Source organism: Pogoniulus pusillus, chromosome 7 (genome assembly GCF_015220805.1).
Source record: "Pogoniulus pusillus isolate bPogPus1 chromosome 7, bPogPus1.pri, whole genome shotgun sequence".
NCBI classification, from domain to species: Eukaryota; Metazoa; Chordata; class Aves; order Piciformes; family Lybiidae; genus Pogoniulus; species Pogoniulus pusillus.
The window spans coordinates 26,332,958-26,352,332 of NC_087270.1; the positions used below are offsets into that span (position 1 = coordinate 26,332,958).

The window sequence follows — 19,375 nt, forward strand, 5'->3', positions numbered from 1 at the left end:
TCAAGTTGTGCCAGGGGAGGTCTAGGCTGGATGTTAGGAGGAAGTTCTTCCCAGAGAGAGTGATTGGCATTGGAATGGGCTGCCCAGGGAGGTGGAGTCGCTGTCCCTGGAGGTGTTAAAGGAAAGCATGGCTGAGGCACTTACTGCCACGGTCTAGTTGACTGGCTAGGGCTGGGAGCTAGGTTGGACTGGATGATCTTGGAGGTCTCTTCCAACCTGGTTGATTTTATGATTCTATAGGCTGACACACCTCAGCAAGAGTACCCAGCCAGGGACTGTGTGCTTACACACCACCACAGCAACTTCTTCCACAGATCTGAAATTCACTGGGTCACTTTTGGTGAGCCTGACTTCCCTCTGAGGCACTTTCTGTACTGAGGTAGCAGTCAAACATATGTTTGTGCTGGACTAAAGGCCTTTCACATTGCACACTGCATCATCTTGCAAAGCCAGGAGTTACACTTACACTGACAGCCATTACCTGGTTTAGAGAAAACAGATCTCTCAGGGTTTGAGGATGAATCCTCCTTGGTATGATTTTGTTGGCTACTGATGAAAATTTCAAGGCCTCTTTCCCTGCACCCTCAACATGCACAGTGCCTGACACTTCTGATGAGATGGCAACAGAATTTACCAGCTTGTGCACTTCCAAAGCCTTCCTGGTTCTGGTGAAAGGCAACCTACAGTCACACTGCCTGTTCTCAGCTCTCCATCCAACCACATCACCCGACCATGTTTCAGCTTCTCACCAAAAATAACACTGCAACCAAAGATAGTTCAGAAGAGACAGTGAAACCACGCAGCACTAAGAGACAGCATGCAGAGCACTTACCAGGATCCTTCTGTCCTTTTGTTATCACTATAGCGGAGAAGAAAGCAAGCAAACCGACACTCCTTCGGTCTCCTTTAAAGCCAGTTGAAATCCACCAACTCTTTTAAAGCCCCAGCAACTGCCAGGCTGAGTGCCTTTGCTCTGTGCTATGACTGAAGCCGTGGGCAGTGCCTGCTGACTAAAGAGGGGCTGGGTCTGCCTTGCGTAAACGAGGTAAACACCACTGCACCATCGATCATTGGCTGCAGTCAGAGCCTGCATCCTGCCTACCGCTCTATAAATCCATCCATCTCTGGCCCCAAAAAGGGAAAAAGGAAGCAAAGGGTGTGTTGAGAACCACCCTGCAGCCCAGTTCCCCGGCAGCTCTCTGGCTGAGGCTGGTGCAGGAACGCTGAGCTATTTCCTCCTCGCTTCTCTTACATAAGTGTCCCTGTGCATGCTATACCTGCCTGCTTCTTGCTTTTTTAGTAAACCACCAGTTATTACCCAGTCAGCTTTCCCACCTCCCCCACACAAAAGGCAGCTCTTAATACAATGGGCAGGAAAAACAGCAGCATCAATCCAGGCACCGCTCTCCCCTTTCTCACTGCCAGGATGGGATCAGACTCCTGACACACCTGCAGGTGCGGACAGGACCTGCCAGGCCAGCAGAGCTGTGGCAACTCAGCCCTGCAGGGTGCACCCCCAGAAAAGCAGAGCTCCCTGTGCTACACCAGGCTCCCAGCTTCATTCTTTATCCTCCCAGCAGTGAACCTGCTGCAAGCAAGCCAGTGGGTGGGATAACTCTGGTGTCTGAGCCGTCAAATAGTGATTGAGTTCCCACAGCTTCCAGGCCACTGCCTCTTAGAAGGGACCCGGCAGAGGTCCCCAGGCTGCTCCAAGCACAACAGAAGGTGGCAGCCTCACCTTGTCATCAACTGTTGCACCACCGTTAGAGCGGGCCACAGTGTACTTGGTTACCTTGGCTCAAACCATCTATATTCAGACTGACATTTGACATCTCCAAGTCTGCAAGTGACTCCTGCTCCTATTTCTCCTGCTCCTTCCTTGGCTTGCCACCTCACTTTTACAAGGACAGCTTCATGGATTAGTTTCCATGAGGTTTCCACAGACTCCACCACCTTCCTAGGCAGCCTGTTCCAATCTCTGACTACTTCCAGGAAAGAAATTTTCCCCTAATCTCCAGCCTAACCACCCCCTAGCACAAATTCATTTCCTCTCCTCCTATCACCTGAGACTAGGGAGAAGAGCCTAACCCCCACCTTACTCTCAGGGAGGTGTAGAGAGCAGTCAAGTCTCCCCTCAGCCTTCTATTCTCCAGACTAAACAAGTCCAGCCCCCTCAGCTGCTCCTCACCAGCCCTGTTCTGCAGACCACCCCATGTCATCTGGCTGAACAAACTGCGGAACACCCTTCCATAGGGTGCTCTGAATAATGAAACTAAGCACAGGCTCCAAGACACTGATTTGATTCCCACCAAGCACAATCATCTAATTCTGCTCCACAGAAGTGCTGGAGCCTCTGAACACTGGGAAGTGCTTGGAGGAAGGCTGATGTGCAGGTGCTCCCTCTCCTTCCTGCTCCTCTGGCTACTAGAAACAGTCACATTGCTGCGCAGGATGTACAGTCCTTAGCTATCAGATAAACAAGATGGAAAATGACTCAAACACCAGAAACAACACAAACCTCAACCCCCTTAACCATTGGAGGCTGTTCTGTAAATCCACCACACCAAGGCAAGTGAGGTGATAGGAACCTTCTGAAGCAATCTCACCGGTAAAGCCACGGAGTCATCAACCCACATCTTGAGATGAAAAGTGAACCCTCCTAACTGCCAAAACTGAACCACTGGCACATGAACCTACCTTCAATGCTGCAAACTTAGAATGGTTCAGGTTGGAAAAAACATTTCAGATCCTCCAGCCCAACCAGTCTCTAACTCTGCCAAGGCTGGGGCTAAACCATGGCCCTCAGTAACTACATCTCTGCCTCTTTCAAACACCTCTAGGCATGGGCATACAACCATCTCCCTGAGCAGCCTGTGCTAGTCTGAGAACCCTTTCAGTCAATAAGTTCTTCCTAATGTCTAACCTAAACCTGCCCTGGAGCAACTTGAGGCCATTTCCTCTCCTGTTACTTCTTTCTAGGGAGCAGCACTGAACCCCCACCTGGTTCCAGCCTCCTCTCAGGGAGCACAAGCTGAGGACATGTGTGGTCACACCACCCAGCTAGCCATGGCACAGGCACATAAGCTCATTTCCTAGCTTTGGGACTGAGATTGTTTCCTGTTATCAGTGTTTGTGTTCAGTGAAGATCCACCATGCTGCTGCTGCTGCTAAAGAGCTGAAAGGGGGAGCCTTGTGAAGATCAGGCTGTCCTACTTTGGCTAAAAATGCTGGAGTAAGACTCAAGTATCAGCTACACCCAACTTCAAAGCAGATTCTGAGGGCCAGGCTGCCTGAGCCAAGATCTTAACTCAATTAACTGTCATTTTTAATAGAAAAGTTGACACCCCCTCCAACATGCTAATGAGGAAAATTAAGTACATGCTAAACATACACAACTATGTTCCTCAAACGCTCCTCCCAAATCACGTTGAACATCACCTAGAAGGTAGGGGAGCCTGGGCTGGGGCATGAAGCCTCTGGGCACACTGTCCCTGGCACCAGTAGCAGGGCCAGCAAGGGGGGTGCAGCATGAGCAAATTCAAGTGGAAGACAGATGAGAACCTCTGGAGATCACCTAGTCCAGCCTCCTTGCTAGAGCAGGCTCACCTAAAAAAGGCCATATATCCAGGTGAGTTTGGCATGTCTTTGGACACCAGACTTCAGCACCTCGCTGGGTAGCCTGTTCCAGTGCTCTGTACCCTCACAGAAATCCCTCCTCTTGTTTAGATGGGACTCCTGTCACATTCCATAACTTCTGCATCTCTGCTCTACAGCAAAGGTTTGTACCTGTGTCAGATGTGACCCAGCATTCATTACCCCGAGAGCACCTTGCAGGGAGTGCATTTACCTGTGGCAGTCCCAAGGCTGTGGCCTCTGTGAGCAATGAAACCCTTTCATTGCTTTGACTTTGAGCTGTCACAGAAAGGCCTGGGTAGGGCACCTGAAAGACAGGCAAACGTCCATGGTGCCAAATAATTCCAGCAAGAGTCCTGGGCTGAGAGACAGACAGACATGGGAGCCACTGTCAGCCACTCACATCTTCTTGGTGTCCTGCCCCGTTCTGGCCCAGCAGGTAAATGCACCATGGGACACCCTTCTCAGAGCTACTCACACCCCATCTGAAAGCAGGGTTTTTGAGGCTTTCTCCCCCTCCTAGCCACACTCCTAGCAGTCCATGCTTACTCACAGCCATGCTCTGCTCAGCTCTTCTCCTGTTGGTATCATCTCTCACTTCAATTAAGAGGCCCCAGGGTTTCACGATCTCCCCTCTGCAGAAGAGCCATGCCTTAAGGACTGGAAGCAAATGCCTGAAGCAAGCTGTGGCTAGGCAAGCTAACCCTTTTCCTGGAGCAGAGATGCTGCTGACCATGCCAGACTGAAACAATGACATCTGTAGCACTGCTGCCTTCATGAAGTGATGCTGAAACCCAGGGGAGGCTCTTCCCTTGGAGTTGCTACAGAAACCAAGGGTCCCTCATGCTCTTCTGACTCACCAGCAGATGCTGTGCAGCTGGCTGTAAGGAGGGGATTCCAGGTGACATTCCAAGGCAGTTCTGCAGAGCAATGAATGCATTCCTGACTATACTGGTTCCAAAGACAGCCTAGCAGAAATGGACAAAGGGCACTGCTGTCTTGCAGTGTGCAGACTGCTGAGGAGCCTGAGCTGCAAGCTCTTCATCCTAGATTTAACCCACCAGTGTTTTACTCCTGCATTTCAGGGTGGGTGCTTGGAACATGCCTGTTCTTAATTTCACCTAACAAAACAGAGCACTCTCAAAACCCCGCAAAGGAGAAACACTTGAAATTGCTGCACATGTGGCCAGAGGAAGGGAGACCAAAAGGAAGCACAGAGAGAAGAGAGCAAAAACGTGGGAGACTGGGATCTGCACTGGTCCCAAGATTAAGTACATTCCTACTTTCAGTAATAAAAGCTGGACATGAACTAAACACCACCCTAACCCCACGTCCCATGAAGTCAGTGGCTGAACTCTGATCAAAGCCAAATAACACCATGCCAAAGCAGTACCACTGCTGGGAGCTTCCAGAAGCCTAAAGTGAGATGCAGAGGAAAGAAGACAGGAGGGAAGACAACTGATGTGCCAGTCCCATCAATCTTTTATCGCACTATGCTGCAAGTAACCTCTGTGCAAGGAGTTCCCATGTTCTACAAGTAATAAAGTCCCATTACAGTGTTTTAAGGCGATTATGGGGTGTGGGGTGCAGCCTGAAGCCAAGAACATGGTAGAGCACACAATAGAAATGTTAATCAAATAATCTGCAGGAAGAGGAGGAGGGAAGGAAATGACCTAATCCACTGCACTGCTGCATGGTGCCTCACTGTGAGAAGTGAGCAAGCTCTTGTAAGGGCTGAAACAAAGGTCCATTGTTATAGCTACAGGAGAACACGTCTCTGTCCCTCAGCTTTCTGTAACATGAAGGGTAGATGGTTCTTCATGAACCCCTCCATGCTGACCACTTCTGGAAGGAGCAGGAGGGGCCAATCACATTTGTAGGACAGCAAAATCTCCTTCAAAGGGATACATGCCAATCTGAAAATGTCTGTCACTCAACAACCACACTGATCCTTAGGCAACCATGGAGCAATTTGTCACCAAAGCTGCAGTAGCCTAGTTACAGAGAGGCACTTCCCACAACACAAGGCATGCTCTGCCATCAGACAAACCTGACCAGCATTTCTTACCCAGCCCCATTCTACCCTTACAGCTCTGCCTGCTTCTCAGGTACATCAGGGAAGCCCTTCCACTCCAAGACAGCATCAATGCAGATCTCGTTGTGTTGACTGAAAACAGACACTTGGCCCTCTGCCTTCAGCTTAAGCTCTGCTTCTGCAGGCACACGTGGCTTTTAGCTTTGTACCAGCTCTGTATCTTCCATCTGCTAGGGGAGAGATCCTCACGAAGCAAAGTGCATGCAAGAGCTCCAATCCTCAGACTGAGAACCAATTTACTACTGCACACTTTATCACCTTACCGTGGTCTGAAACCATCTTGGGCAGGAATGAACAAATACCTGCAAGACAGCAGGACTGCCAACTGCTTGGTGCTTACGTGTTTCTAAGAGACTGAGTAAACTCCTTTCTTCACAGGAAGACTTCACAGAATCACTGGATAATTCAGGAGGTCATTAGTCCAACCTTCACACTCAAAGCAGGAGTAGGCTTTCCAGATCCTGAGCTATTACTGCAAGAGGTCGGGAGCTTTAAGTTGAAATGGCCTCAGCAGACATGCACTGCCTCAGGCAACAAGAGAGAAAGCTGCAGAACTGCTGCTGAACTGCAGCTGACCAGTGGTCTTGCAGAGCTCCTCCACAGCCTTTCTATAACTGCTTGACACAGCATTTGCTTAAAGTAAAACAACTGGCAAAAATGACTGCAGAGAGCTTGCTGTAGCCACACCAAAGCCTGCTCGGATTAATTAAACACTTGAAAGAGACCACAGCATACCCACGGCTTCACCAGAGAACTGTGTCCCATAAGCTGTCCAGCAGTGGCACCACACAACTCTGTTGACAGCAATCCTTGCTCAAGCAAGACAGTTGGGAATTAAGCTGCTCTGAAGATGGTCCTTCACTTGTCTTCTCCAGACAGGCCTGCAGCACCAGGCGTGCCAGATTCCTGAGCATCCCAGACTAACAACAGCTGAGGCAGAACTGTGAAAAAGCCACATTCACTTCCCAAAGGGTCAGACTGATGTGAGACACCTGCTAGGTCTATGGTGCACCAGATTTTTGTCCAAGACAGCAACCTTGGACTTCCCACGTATCTGGAAACTGCAGTGAAACAGTTTGGGGTTTCTTGGTTTAGTTTTCTGCTTGCTTGTTGTTTTTAAGCTTTCCAGGAGTCTTTCTGGATCTTGAAAACTCTGCAAGCCAAACAGTTCACCTTCAGTGAACCCAGGCTATGCACAAGCACTTTCTCAAAGAACATTTCAGTTGTAGCTCTGCATTCTCTGAACGGCAGGACTCTGACTGAGCTCCAGGTTTCCCCTAAATAAAGGGAGGCTCCATTTTTATTCATTTCCAAGACACAATTTTCCTGCTTGCAAAACTTTTAAGGTACCTTCCAGCAGAACTAGCTGAACCTGCATTACCTGTAAGTTTTCATTCCTGCAAAGCTAACCACAGACTTCAGAGAAAGTTAAGACAGCCACTAGAATGAAGAACACAACTTTACCCCACTAGCCCTTAGGAAAACTATTTCACAGACACTAGCTAAAAAAGGACAGGAAAAGCAGTTAAGAGAAACTCATCTACAAACCAGCTGGCTCCCCACACTCAAGTGCTAGGTTAAGAAAAGGAGCTGAAGAGGGGCAAAGTTCAAAACTCACTTGGTACAGTTTCAACTCAACTCCCACATCACACAGAGCTGCCTCAGAATAAAGCTGTTTCCCTGGACAGGTTGTGACACACAAAAGTCAACTTCATCCAACAGTTCCCCTTTTATCCTGAATTCCTCAACGCAGCGTTACTGCGCTCCCCACAAATAACACTTTGTATTTTAACTGGCTCAGGTTGGAAGGGACCTCAGAGATCATCTACTCCAGCCCTCTGCCATGGGCAGGGACACCACTCAGATAGAATCAGCTGCCCAAGGCCTCATCCAACCTGCCCTTGAACAGCCCCAGGGAGGAGGCAGCCACAGCCTCCCTGGGCAGTCTCTTCCAAAATCTCAGCACCCTCCTACTGAAGAACTTCTCCCTCAGCTCCAGTCTAAACCTGCTTTCATTCAGCTATAAATGGAGCTATTTATTTACAGTTAGCACAATATACAAGCAGCTATTTACAATATATACAGAAATATACAAGGTAAAAGTAATACAGAAACACAACTCCTGTCCCAGAAACCTGAGTCCCCAGGAGGGGCTCTCAACCACCCCTGCACCTTCTCCCTGCCCCTCTCAACCTTACCCCAGTCCTAAGGAAGAAAAGAGGTTCAGAAGCAATGGTGAGTGGCAGGTGAGGTTAGGGAGATGCAGCTCAGTCAAAGCCCAGCCCGAGAGTGCCGAGAAAATGGCGAGAGTGTTATCTAGTGTCTCCTTTCTTCTCGTTCAGCAAGACTCTGAGGGAAGCAGACATCACCATTGTTTTCCTTTCACAGCCTATAATCTAGTTCTTTTCTCCAAAACATTCTAGCCTGCTTCAAACTAGCACACCAACACAGCCTGTATTCACATAACCATGCAAAACTCATCTTTTAGGTCACTAAAGTTTCCATGTTAAACACCTCCTAGAGCCAGCAAGTGCTCAAACACCTCCTCAAGTTACATCACCCACCCTGTCCCCAGGTCCCTCCTCTCAGAGAGAAAACCAATCCCATGATAATCCATGTCATCTTTTTCCTTCCTTTATGGGCGAAGCATGAGTTGGAAGCTCTTGAGAGGAGCAAGCTTTTATCTCCTACACTTCCAATCCAGATAAGGTTGCTGCTTACAAAACGAAGCAGCTGAGTTGCACTTTCACATTACCTCCACTCACCTGACAACAAAAAGATGGCTCCCAAAGCAGAGCTAGGGCTCAGTGCCAGGCATCTCACCCCTGGCTGGCACTCCTGGGTTGAGCCAGCAATTCAGTTCCTTGTTTACAGCTACAAGGCAACAGTTGGAAAATACTCCTGGCTCTTGTCAGATAATGACATTTGGTATTGCTGTGCCAAATATGTTCTCACCAAAAAAAAACCAAGGGTAGAATAGCTCAGTGGTGGTGCTGGACCTGTGCTACTTCTTCAGGGACCTAAGGGGCTTTGTTCTGACCATATGCTCCACTTCCAATTGCTGTGTCTGGCGTTCCAATGAGAGTTGGAAGCTTTCAAAGTGACCTGGCACCTGGGTCAGGGCAACACCAAGCACAAATCCAGGCTGGGTGAAGAATGTCTAGAGAGCAGCCTGGAGGAGAGGACTTAGGGGTGCTGGATGGTGATGAAATTGCCCAGAGCCAGCTGTGTGCTGGCTGCATCCAGAGCAGGGAGAGTAGCTGCACAAGGAGGAGATTCTGCCTCTCTGCTCTGACCTCACTTGCAGCACTGCCTTCAGTTCTGGGGCCCCCAGCACAAGAAGGACCTGGAGCTGCTTAAGAGGGGCTGGAGCAGGCCACAAAGCTGATCAGAGGGCTGGAGAACCCCCTCCTATGGGGACAGGCTGGGAGAGCTGGGGCTGTTCAGCCTGGGAAAGGACCTTAGAGCAGCCTTCCAATACCCAAACGGGCTGCAGAGAGATGTGGAGGGACTTTTGACAAGGGCTGGGAGTTCCAGGAGGAGGAACAATGGCTTTGAGATGGGAGAGGGGAGATTGAGACTGGAGATGAGGAAGAAATTCTTTAGGATGAAGGGAGTGAAACACTGGCACAGGTTGCCCAGGGAGGCTGTGGATGTCCCCTCCCTGGAGGTGGTTCAAGGCCAGGTTGGATGAGGCCTTGAGCAAGCTGAGCTGGTGGGAGGTGTCCCTGTCAATGTCAGGGGGTTGGAACTGGATGACCTTTAAGATTCCTTTCAACACAAACCATTCTCTGATCCTAGGATACACAGACATGACATCTTCCATGAACATTGCAGATTCATACAGTCCTGAGTCACAGCCAGAAGACTCCTGATTAAACTACAGAAGTGTGTGGCTCATGCAAGTTGCACTTCTGAAAAGCATCAAAAGGTGTTTTTGTACCAAGAAAGTGGTATTTTTGTTGTTTATAAGAGTCATGCTCTCCAGAGCCTGCACTGGGGTTTGTCTACTCAGAACATGATACTGCAGAAAGAAAAGCCAGGCCAGATCCTAGCAGATGAAGACAGAAAGCACACCAAAAGAACATTACCCAGCGAGAGTCCAAGCATGCCACCACTGCTAGGCAGCACTAAGACATTCAGCTCATGCTTTCATGACCTGCTCTCACAATTTCAAAGGTCTAAGTCGAATCACTGACCCTAGCTAGATGATCCTTGTGGTCCCTTCCAACCTTGACCGACACTATAATCTGCTGAACAGGAGATTACAAACATCACAGCCAAAAGGCAGGAGCACAACTGCTGACACAAAGCTTGGCAGCCCTGAAACTCACCTGCCAGGAACCAGGAATGAAGAGCTCAGCCCCTGCATAACAAAGCATCACTCCTGCACCTCCCTGGCTTTGTGATGAAGAGTTATTTTTCACTGCTTCTGCTGTTAAAGTTTTGCCAGATAAGGAAAGGCCAACTATGGAAATACCCACTTGTTTTACTTGTTCTTAAAAGGACAACCCAGGACATTTAACTGAGCCTAGCACTAAGGAGTGCAAGGTCAGCAATTCTTGGCCTCTCCTAATAACTAGACCTGTCTTTTCAGGTCACTCTCCCTCACTCAGCAAAATTAAAAGGTTAAATAGATAAACAACCACAGTCAATGTGATTTCCATCTCAACATCCTTGGCTTTTCACAGACTACTTTTTTTTTCAGTAACAAATTTAAATGTGTTCTCAAAAGTGAGAGGATTGCATTCACCAGCTTTTGATACAGAGTTCTACTTAAAGTGTGAAAAACTGGATAAAAAGATGAGACTGCAATCTCTACCTTCAAAATATCACCACTACAGATGCAGACAGTAAAGCAGCAAGACTTGTCTTTACCTGCAAAAATAAAGGCCCAGAATACAAAAAAATGAAGCAAGAGAGAAAAGACCTAACACAAAGCAGAACTGAAATACTACAGTGGAAAGTCCCAGCAAAGTGGTAGCCAGGTGAAATCAAAGATCAAAAAGAAAAACTTCTTGTACATCAGAACCAAGGTGGAATCTCTTTCCAACCAGAAATGTGTGGAGTGATCTCAACCAGCTGTAGGAGACAGGAGACTGCATCCTTGAACAAAACTTCTCTCTCCACTAACTGCTTGCAAAGTCAGCGTGCTCTGAAGATGGTTTCAAGGTGCCTCTTTAAAAAGGGCACCAAAACCATTGGTCAGAAGGATTATAGAACCATTTGGGTTGGAAAAGCCCTTTGAGCTCATCCACCCCAACCACTCTCTAACTCTGTGCAAGTTTGAGCCTAGCTGGGATATTTTGGTAAGAAGAGTTAGATTACAGGCTGTGGAAAGGAAACAATGGCAATGTCTACTTCACTCATAGGCTTGCTGAGATCACGGTATCAAGGTTGGAAGAGATCTCATAAGGATAAGAACATAAATATAGATAACAGAGTTGCTCTGTGTCTCTTGGGGCTGCATGAACTTCTCTCTAACCTGCCATCTGTGTGACTAATCCATCTGCTTCCTAACCCCCCTGGCTGACCCTCCAAACTCACCTTGCGTGTAAGGCAAAGTCTGCGGTAAGGTAGAGGGGTGGGGAGAAGGTGGAAGGGTGGTTGGGAGCCCCTCCTGGGGACTCAGATTTCTGGGAGGGCTGCTGTGTTTCTGTATTACTTTTTAACTTGTCTGTTTCTGTCTATATTGTAAATACCTGCTTGTACACTGTGCTAAGCTGTACGTATAAAGCTTCATTCACTTCCCAGATCGACTGAGCCTAGCCTGGGTGATTTTCTTAAGTGGAGGGGGGCAGGTAACACCCAAACCATCACACTCTACCAAGGCTGAGGCTAAGCCATGGCTCACAGCACCACATCTCTGCCTATTGAGAACACCTACAGGGATAGGCATTCAACCACCTCCCTAGGCAGCCTCTGCAGCCTTTGAGAACCCTTTTCAGGGAAGAAGTTTCTTCTGATATCCAAGAACTATTTAAATAAAGCCATTTTAAAGATGTCATCACCTCACGTCTGGAACAACTAAGGAACTGCTCAGAGAGGGAAGCTGACTTCCTGGTGCAGTAATGCAGCAGGAGCCTAAGCTATTTTGTTATTACAACAAGCATTCACCATGCTTTGACAAACAGAACTGAGGTCTGCTGCTCACATGCTTAACAGATGATCAACTACACTGAGCAGCAGGACTTTGTTTCTAGGTGCATGGTGAAAAAATACCCAAGAGTAAAAGCAGACAGGGGAAGGAAAAGAAACCAAAGTTCAGGTTCTGGTCTTGTTCACCTATCAGGTCACCTCACCAAGCCTGAGACTGCACTGGAGGCAACTAAATTACCTAGAGTAAGCAAGATTGCTATCAGCACACCTAGGCAAGGCTGCACTAGACATGCACTTCAGCTCTCCACACTGGCTTTGGGTGAGCCCCAGACTTTCATAACAGTGACAGTATCAGCAGAGACAATGCTTGGGGTCACTTAAGAGTACTGAGAGCATGCACTGTTTTGTCTGAAGAGCTGAGGCACTCCAGTGCTGTGGACCTTCCAACATCTCAAGCCCTCACCTTCAGCTCAGCGGCCTGTCCTTCCTTAAGAGCTGTGGAACATAGCTTGCTCTTAAGATTTTGGCTCATGCATAATTATTGGAGCATCAAAAGTTCTCTCTGACCCAACATGTTTCATTAGATCTTCTTCCTAACACATGACCCTCCTGAACTGATAAAACAAAGCTCTAACAGATACACTATTACTACAAGGACAGGCTGAGGGTGTTCATCCTGGAGAAGACTCTAGGGAAACCAAAGAGCAATCTGCCAGGACCTGAAGGAGCTCTAAGAAGGCTACAGAGGGACTGTTGCCAAAGGCCTGCATGGACAGGATGAGGACAATGGCTGCAAACTAGAGCAGAGCATATTGAGACTGGCTGCGAGGCATAAGTTCTGCAGCAGGAGGCTGCTGCAACACTGCAACAGGTTGCCCAAGGAGGTGGTTGGGACCCATGCCTGGAGATATTCAAGGTGAGGCTGGAAAGGGCTGTGGGCAGCCTGCTCTTGTGGAGGATGTCCCTGCTGAGTGCAGAGGGGGTTGGACTGGATGAGCCCTTCCAGCCCAGACAATTCTGTGATTCTATAAAGCTCTGGATAATTCTGTGCTATCTGTTGAGCTTCACCTTGAAAGACACTGACAGAGCTCAGCCATTTTGAGCTAATAATTGACTCATGAGAGAAACAAAAGGTGAGACAAAAGAATTGAGACACAAAAGTGGAGACACAAAACTGGACAGTAACAGTGATTAAAAACCTCAAATAAATATGCATCAGAAATTCAAGTCAGCAAACTCAGGTGAAATAGAGTGAAGTGATGGTTTACATCCTTGGCACACTTCAGGCTGTTAACCACTGACTAATCAGTTTCAGGACTTTGCCCAGTGAAACAAAACCAGTAGTTCCTCAACTACTGGCATCTTTAGTGCTGAAAAACATGCTCAGGATGAACATCTCGTGCTTATTTGCAAGAGTCTCCTGAGATGTAAAATAAAACTGTCAGTGTTTTCAAAGCTAGATGCCAAAAGCATCAGTACACCCCCCAGAATGGAGGTCACACTCTTGATTCTGCTAGCATTACATTGGTATAAAAACTGGTCCAAGCAAGGACAAGCTGGTATTTTCACAACAGCACCTTACTACTTTGAGGCAAGCAATAGAGAGCAGAGGCAGCAGCTGCTGTTCCCAAACCAGGAGAAAGACCCAGCCACAGGCACATTCACAAAGCGACAGGAAGCAACACAAGAACTCAAAGTCTGCCACATGAAAAGGGTCTGCACTCAGTCTGGTGACATAATTTAAGACACTGCACCCTAAACCTATTGGAAAAGTCACAGGATGGCTTAGGTTGGAAGGTACCTCAGAGAACATTTACTCCAGGCCCCTGCCATGCCCAGGGAGACCTCTCAACTACACTTGGCTGCCCAAGGCCTCAAACACCCCCAGGCAGGTGGCAGCCTGTGCCAGTGTCTCACCACCCTCACACTGAAGAGCTTCTCCCTCAGCTCCAGTCTAACCCTGCTCTGCCTCAGCTCCAAACCATTCTCCCTTGGCCTGTCTCAGACACCCTCAGCACAAGGCCCTCTGCAGCCTTCCTGCAGGATCCCTTCAGGCACTGGCAGGCAGCTCTGAGGTCCCCCTGGAGCCTTCTCTCCAGGCTGCACACCCCCAGCCTCCTCAGCCTGTGCTCACAGCAGAACTGCTCCAGCCCTTGGAGCATCTTTGTGGCCTCCTCAGGCCTCACTCCAGCAGCTCTACGTCCTGCTGGGCACAGCAGAGCTGGAGGCAGGATTGGAGGAGAGGTCTGAGCAGAGCAAAGCTAAGGGGCAGAATCCCCTCTTTTGCCGTGCTGCCCACACTCCTCTGGATGCAGCCTAAGATCTGATTTGCCTTCTAGGCCACATGCATACATTTGTTTCAACTTAGAGAGAAAAAGTCAGCTCACAATAGAGCAGGTTTGAGGTAAACAAGGAAGGCAATGCTTGTGGAAAGAGCCTGGTCAGCTGGTCTGGAACGAAGGGTGCAGAGCCGCACAACTTAGATCTGGGGAGAGGCCTAAAGGTGTGCCAGGCCTGGGGATGAGCAGAAGGCACCCTTCTCAGCAGGCAGTAAACATTCTGTCAGCTCAGGCCCTCTGGAAACAAGCTTTAGCAGAAATCCAAGGTCTGAGCATGAAGAAAGAAAAATCTGGTACAGCTCAGGAGACATCCTCCCAAGAGCATGTCTGTAGTCTGTAAAAGCTGGAAGTGCTTGCTGTGGAGAGATGCTGTCCAATGAACACCTTGAAACCTTCTCCCACACAGTGTTAAGAGAACACTGCTCTGGTGGGCAGTGACAGCAGGTCAGCACTGGTTGATTGTGTGGTTCTACATTGACACAGGCTGCCCAGAGAGATGCTGGGGTCTCCATCTCTGGAGGCGTTCCAAACCCACCAGGACATGTTCCTATGTGATTGACTCTGGGTGACCAGAGGTCCTCTCCAGCCTCTACCATTCCATGATTTCTGTTTCTGGCAAGTCATCTCAAACTCAGACACATAAAAGGCCTATTTTAAAGGATTACAAGTGGTTAATCAGTTTTCTCTTCACATTTCTCATCTGAAGAAGAAGTCTCAGGTGCAAGCAGAAAAGTCTGTACTCTAAGCACAGATGTAGATGTCAACTCACCACGTCCAAGAACCTCGAGATTGTACTCGCGCTTCCACTTGGATTTACGATACATAATGAAAAGCCACAAGTGCAGAGGGAAAACGACCTGGTGGTGATGGTGGCTGCCAACTGGGGGTTCAGCCCAGTTAGGTGCTAGTGCAGGCAGGACACAAGTTTTCAATACTCTGAAAGAAAGTCAGAGCAAGACCATATGGTTAAGCCCAATCCACACTAGCACCAAGTGGTGAGCAGCAGCAGCAGCTGAGAACTGTCAGCAGTGGAGAGTCTACCTCTCCTCCTGATGCTCGCAAGCACTGGGAGGAAGTTTCAAAGAGTTTCATTGTCTCAGTGTCTACTGGAATGAATCTACCTCAAGAAATGCATGAATCCTAGAATGGCTCAGTTCAGAAGGGACCTCAGAGCTCATCTACTCCAACCTCCCTACCATGGGTGGGGACACCTCTCAGACTCAGCTGTGAGGTCTCATCCAGCCTGGCCTTAAACACCTCCAAGGAAGATGCATCCACAGTGTCCCCAGGCATCCTATTACAGAGTCCCACTGCCTTGGTACTGAAGAACTTCTTCCTCAGCTCCAGTCTAACCCTCCTCTCACTCAGCTTCAAACCATTCCCCCTTGGCCTGTCCCTAGACACCCTTAGGAAAAGCCTTTCTGCAGCCATCCTGTAGGAACCCTTCAGGCAATAGCAGGCAGCTCTAAGGTGACACCCCCACCAGAGTCTTCTTTGAGACTGAACACCCCCAACTCCCTCAGCCTGCCCTCATAGCAGAGGCACTTCAGACCTTGGATCATCCTTGTGTCTTTGCACATGACACATACTCTCGTGTCCAGTCACTATACCTAGTGCAGGACTAGTCAGATACTTGGTTATCTCAAGTTATTGAAGAAGTACAGTTGGCAGTCAGTGGGTTTCAGTGACATCTCAGATGATGTTCTGGAATGATACTGAGTAAGTCTAAGGTTTGCAGTGACAGAAGACAGAGGTATAGGTAAGTGTCAGGAGAGTACTGACAGCAGGCACCCTGGCTGTATGCTATTTGAGACCATGCAAAACCAAGGGATGACAGAGGTGGTTTTCAAACTACACTAAGCAGGAGGAACTACAACAGATCTCCAGAGTTCCCTTTCAAATTTAATTCCTCTTTTTACTGACAAAATCTGGCTACTCTTGCAGAGGCCTGAGCTTTGCATACAGACAGCAGCACTCAGCACCACAGGACTGGTATTTATTACCTGTTCTCACCACTTGCAGGAATGCCTACACTTAACTGTTACCACTAACAGAAGACTTGAATACAACTGAGGGAGCTGGAGTTGCTTAGTTCCCAGAAGAGGAGGCTGAGGGGACATCAGCCCCCTACTCCCCCTGCAGGTATTTAAAAGCCACCTGGATGTGGTGCTGACAGACATGGTTCAGCGATGGCATTGTGAGCTCTAGGTGAGCTGCTGGACTTGATCTCCAAGGTCCCTTCCAACCTCAGCAGTTCTGTGACTATAAAAAAGAGCAAGCTTCTACCTCCTTCAATGCACAGGTGAATTAATAGTGAACTGAGAGAACAGAGATTGCTCCTCAGCTGTCCTTAAAAGATGTGTTTAATACTGAGAAGCAGGGGGAAACACTCTTCCTGTTTTCTCTATCCTTGCTCTTCTATTCAACTTACTTGGCTCCTTTAGGTAGCAAAAGCTACATTCATCAGCAAAGACAGCTTAGGACAGCAGTAACCTTATTAGCATGCACACTGAGTTAATACTAAACTTACATGAAGGATGTCTGAAAACAGAGCAGCAGCACCGAACAAAAAATGTCCAATTCTGCCTCAGTTACACAAGAACACTTGCAACAACCTTTGATTCTGTTTTCATCAAGTTTAGTCACATCCTGTCCATTTCTCCTTAGGACAAGTTTTCTATTTCAGTTTTGCTATCTTTTGGAGTCTAGAACTTGGGGCAACTTAAGAGACAAGGGGAAGACAAGCACACTTAGTCAGTTCTGCAGCATGATACAGCATCAATTCTTCTTATGAGGCCCAACAACTAAACAAAAATTACCAAAACACTTTTGGGAGGCAAAAAACAAGGCATAGTTAGTCTGCTAACATTAATGCAAGTTCCTCCCATAAGCAGCAGTTAAAATAAAACCTGGGATTTGGCAACATTAACACAGAACACAGGTTAGAAAAGCCTTTGAAGACCATAGAGTCAAATCATTCTCTAACTCTGCCAGGGCTGGGGCTAAACCATGGCACTCGGCACACAGCTCTGCCTCTTTCAAATCACCTCCTTGGGCAGCCTCTGCCAGTCTGAGAACCCTTTCAATCAAGAAGTTGGTCTTCATCTCCAACCTAAATCTCCCCTGGGGCAACTTAAGTCCATTTCCTCTCATATTATCACTTGTTATTCGGGAGAAGAGATTAACGTTCACATCCACACACTTTAGGGACTACTTGCAAGAACTTCTCCCAGTAATTCTTCCAAAGTAGCCATTTGGTTACATGTTGCCAAAGTATCTTTTAGCACTGCTTGTTAAAGGCCAAAAGCTTGAAGAAGCCCCAACAGATTCCAAGACAGGAAAAGGACAGAAATATGGTCTCTGAGGATTGGTTGTGGAAGAGTATCTAAAGATTGTCAAAGTAATGCTTCCAAAGACTAGTCACCATCCTTAAGACAAAGTCTGAATGGAAGGGAACCCTGCTCCACTCTGAAGGTTACCAGGCACCTGGCCAGACACCATGCTTATGCACAGCCACTTGTCTCTGTGGGTTGAAGAGAGATGAACAGTCAAGATCTGAAGCCAGCAGACACAGCTGTCAGGCATTCCTGCCGACTGCAGCATTCAGAATGCTGCAGTTCATCCTGCTTGGCTACTTTGCTCTATGCTCTGTTCCTTCCACCCCTCATTTCCTTCCTCTTTTTGTCTCATACGCTAACTCCTACTTGTGCTGTTTCTCTCCCCTCCCTCTTGCCTTTTCTGTCTCTTCAGAGGCCATGGTCTTATGGGCAGCCTTCTATTCTTTCAGCACACAAGCTGCAAAATGACAAAGTTCATCTTTTCCAGTAGGTGCAGCTGCTTCCAACAGTCCCTTCTTGTCCCAGGTTCCTATAAATTTCAAGTTTTTTGACTGACTCTGTTCAGGACACCATCCTTACATGTCCCAAACCAGTCAGCATTCAAGACAAGTTCACAAATAAAGCAGCATACTGATGCAGCTTCTATAGATGGAGAGTTTGACCACAGCAGAGATATCTGATCTCTACAATTCTTATTCACACAAGCAGCCCTTAGACACACAAATAAAGACTGGCAAGGTCCTTCCCCACATTCCTGTAGGGAAAAGTAATTAAAATGCTAGCAGACTGCCCAGACCAGCTGTAAGGAAAAAAAAAAATAAAGAAAAATCAATAATAGTAGCTGTAAAATCTAAATTGAATTAAGCCTGGTTTGGATGTTTTCAGTACATGCAGTACTATTGAAGCTGCCATCAACCCAACAGAACACAAAGTACTCATGGACAGCATCTCCCAACAGCCAGAAATACAGCACTGGATCTTTCAAGAACAAGCAGAGTGCCTCAGACCACTCCAGCTTCACGCACCTGAGAACAAGCAACAAATCCAATCCAAATTATCTTTCCAATGGCACATTCATACAAACAAGAGGGGACCTCACTGCCCTCTACAACTCCCTAAAAGGAGGTTGTAGCGAGGCTGCAGCTGGTCTCTTCTCTTGAATTACTAATGATATGACAAGAGGAAATGGCCTCAAGTTGCATCATGGGAAGTTTAGGTTGGATCTTCAGAAGAAGTTCTTTACTGAGCAGGTGGTCAAGCACTGGAACAGGCTGCCCAGGGAGGTGGAGTCACCAACCCTGAAGGTCTTTAAGATGAGAGTGGATGTGGTGCTTGAGGCTATGGTCTAGTGCTTAAGGATGCTGGTATGAAAGTTGAACTGGATTATCCTGGTGGCTCTTTCCAACCATAGGGACTCATAGTGATTAGATGTTGTGCTGAGGGATTTGGTTTAGTCACGGACTTGTCAGTGTGAAACTAATAATTGGACTTGATCTTGAAAGTCTTTTCCAGCCTAAGAAGTTCTGCGATTTCCCATCGATGTGCTTAGCGCAGTCTTGAACTGAACACAGTGGCCAGCAGGCACATGTCCTGGCACTCTGAGATGCCATCCACTGCTGCCAAAGTTCAGCAGCAAATGTGGTAACTCCCCAGGCTCCAAAGCACTGTGTGCTCTCCTCCTTAGCATCAGCCTTGGCTCTCGGATAAGTCCTGCACCTGGTCCTCAGTCACACTGACACAGGGGAAGCAGAACTGGGAGCTCACACTGCACCAGCAGTTCTTCCAAGTACCTTCACAGTCCTTGGTACTTCATTACTGAGATGGCCCAAAGCAGAGCAAGATTTGATTAGTAACTGAACACAGATCTGCAC

General features: G+C 47.9%; 1 protein-coding gene across 4 annotated transcripts in view; it reads right to left on the minus strand.

Annotated features, from left to right (window-relative positions):
* Positions 1 to 19,375, minus strand: part of PELI1 (pellino E3 ubiquitin protein ligase 1) — a 50,133-nt gene that overhangs the window by 21,161 nt on the left and 9,597 nt on the right. For 2 of the 4 annotated variants that reach the window (XM_064146316.1, XM_064146317.1), the window contains exon 2: positions 14,936 to 15,102. The exons of 1 other annotated variant lie outside the window; for it this stretch is intronic. In XM_064146316.1, the coding sequence (XP_064002386.1) occupies positions 14,936 to 14,990 (55 nt within the window). In that variant the 5' untranslated portion in view covers positions 14,991 to 15,102. Of the gene's footprint in view, positions 1 to 832; positions 996 to 14,935; positions 15,103 to 19,375 lie in introns of those variants that run through there. One more of the 4 variants, XM_064146319.1, reaches the window with a different exon arrangement.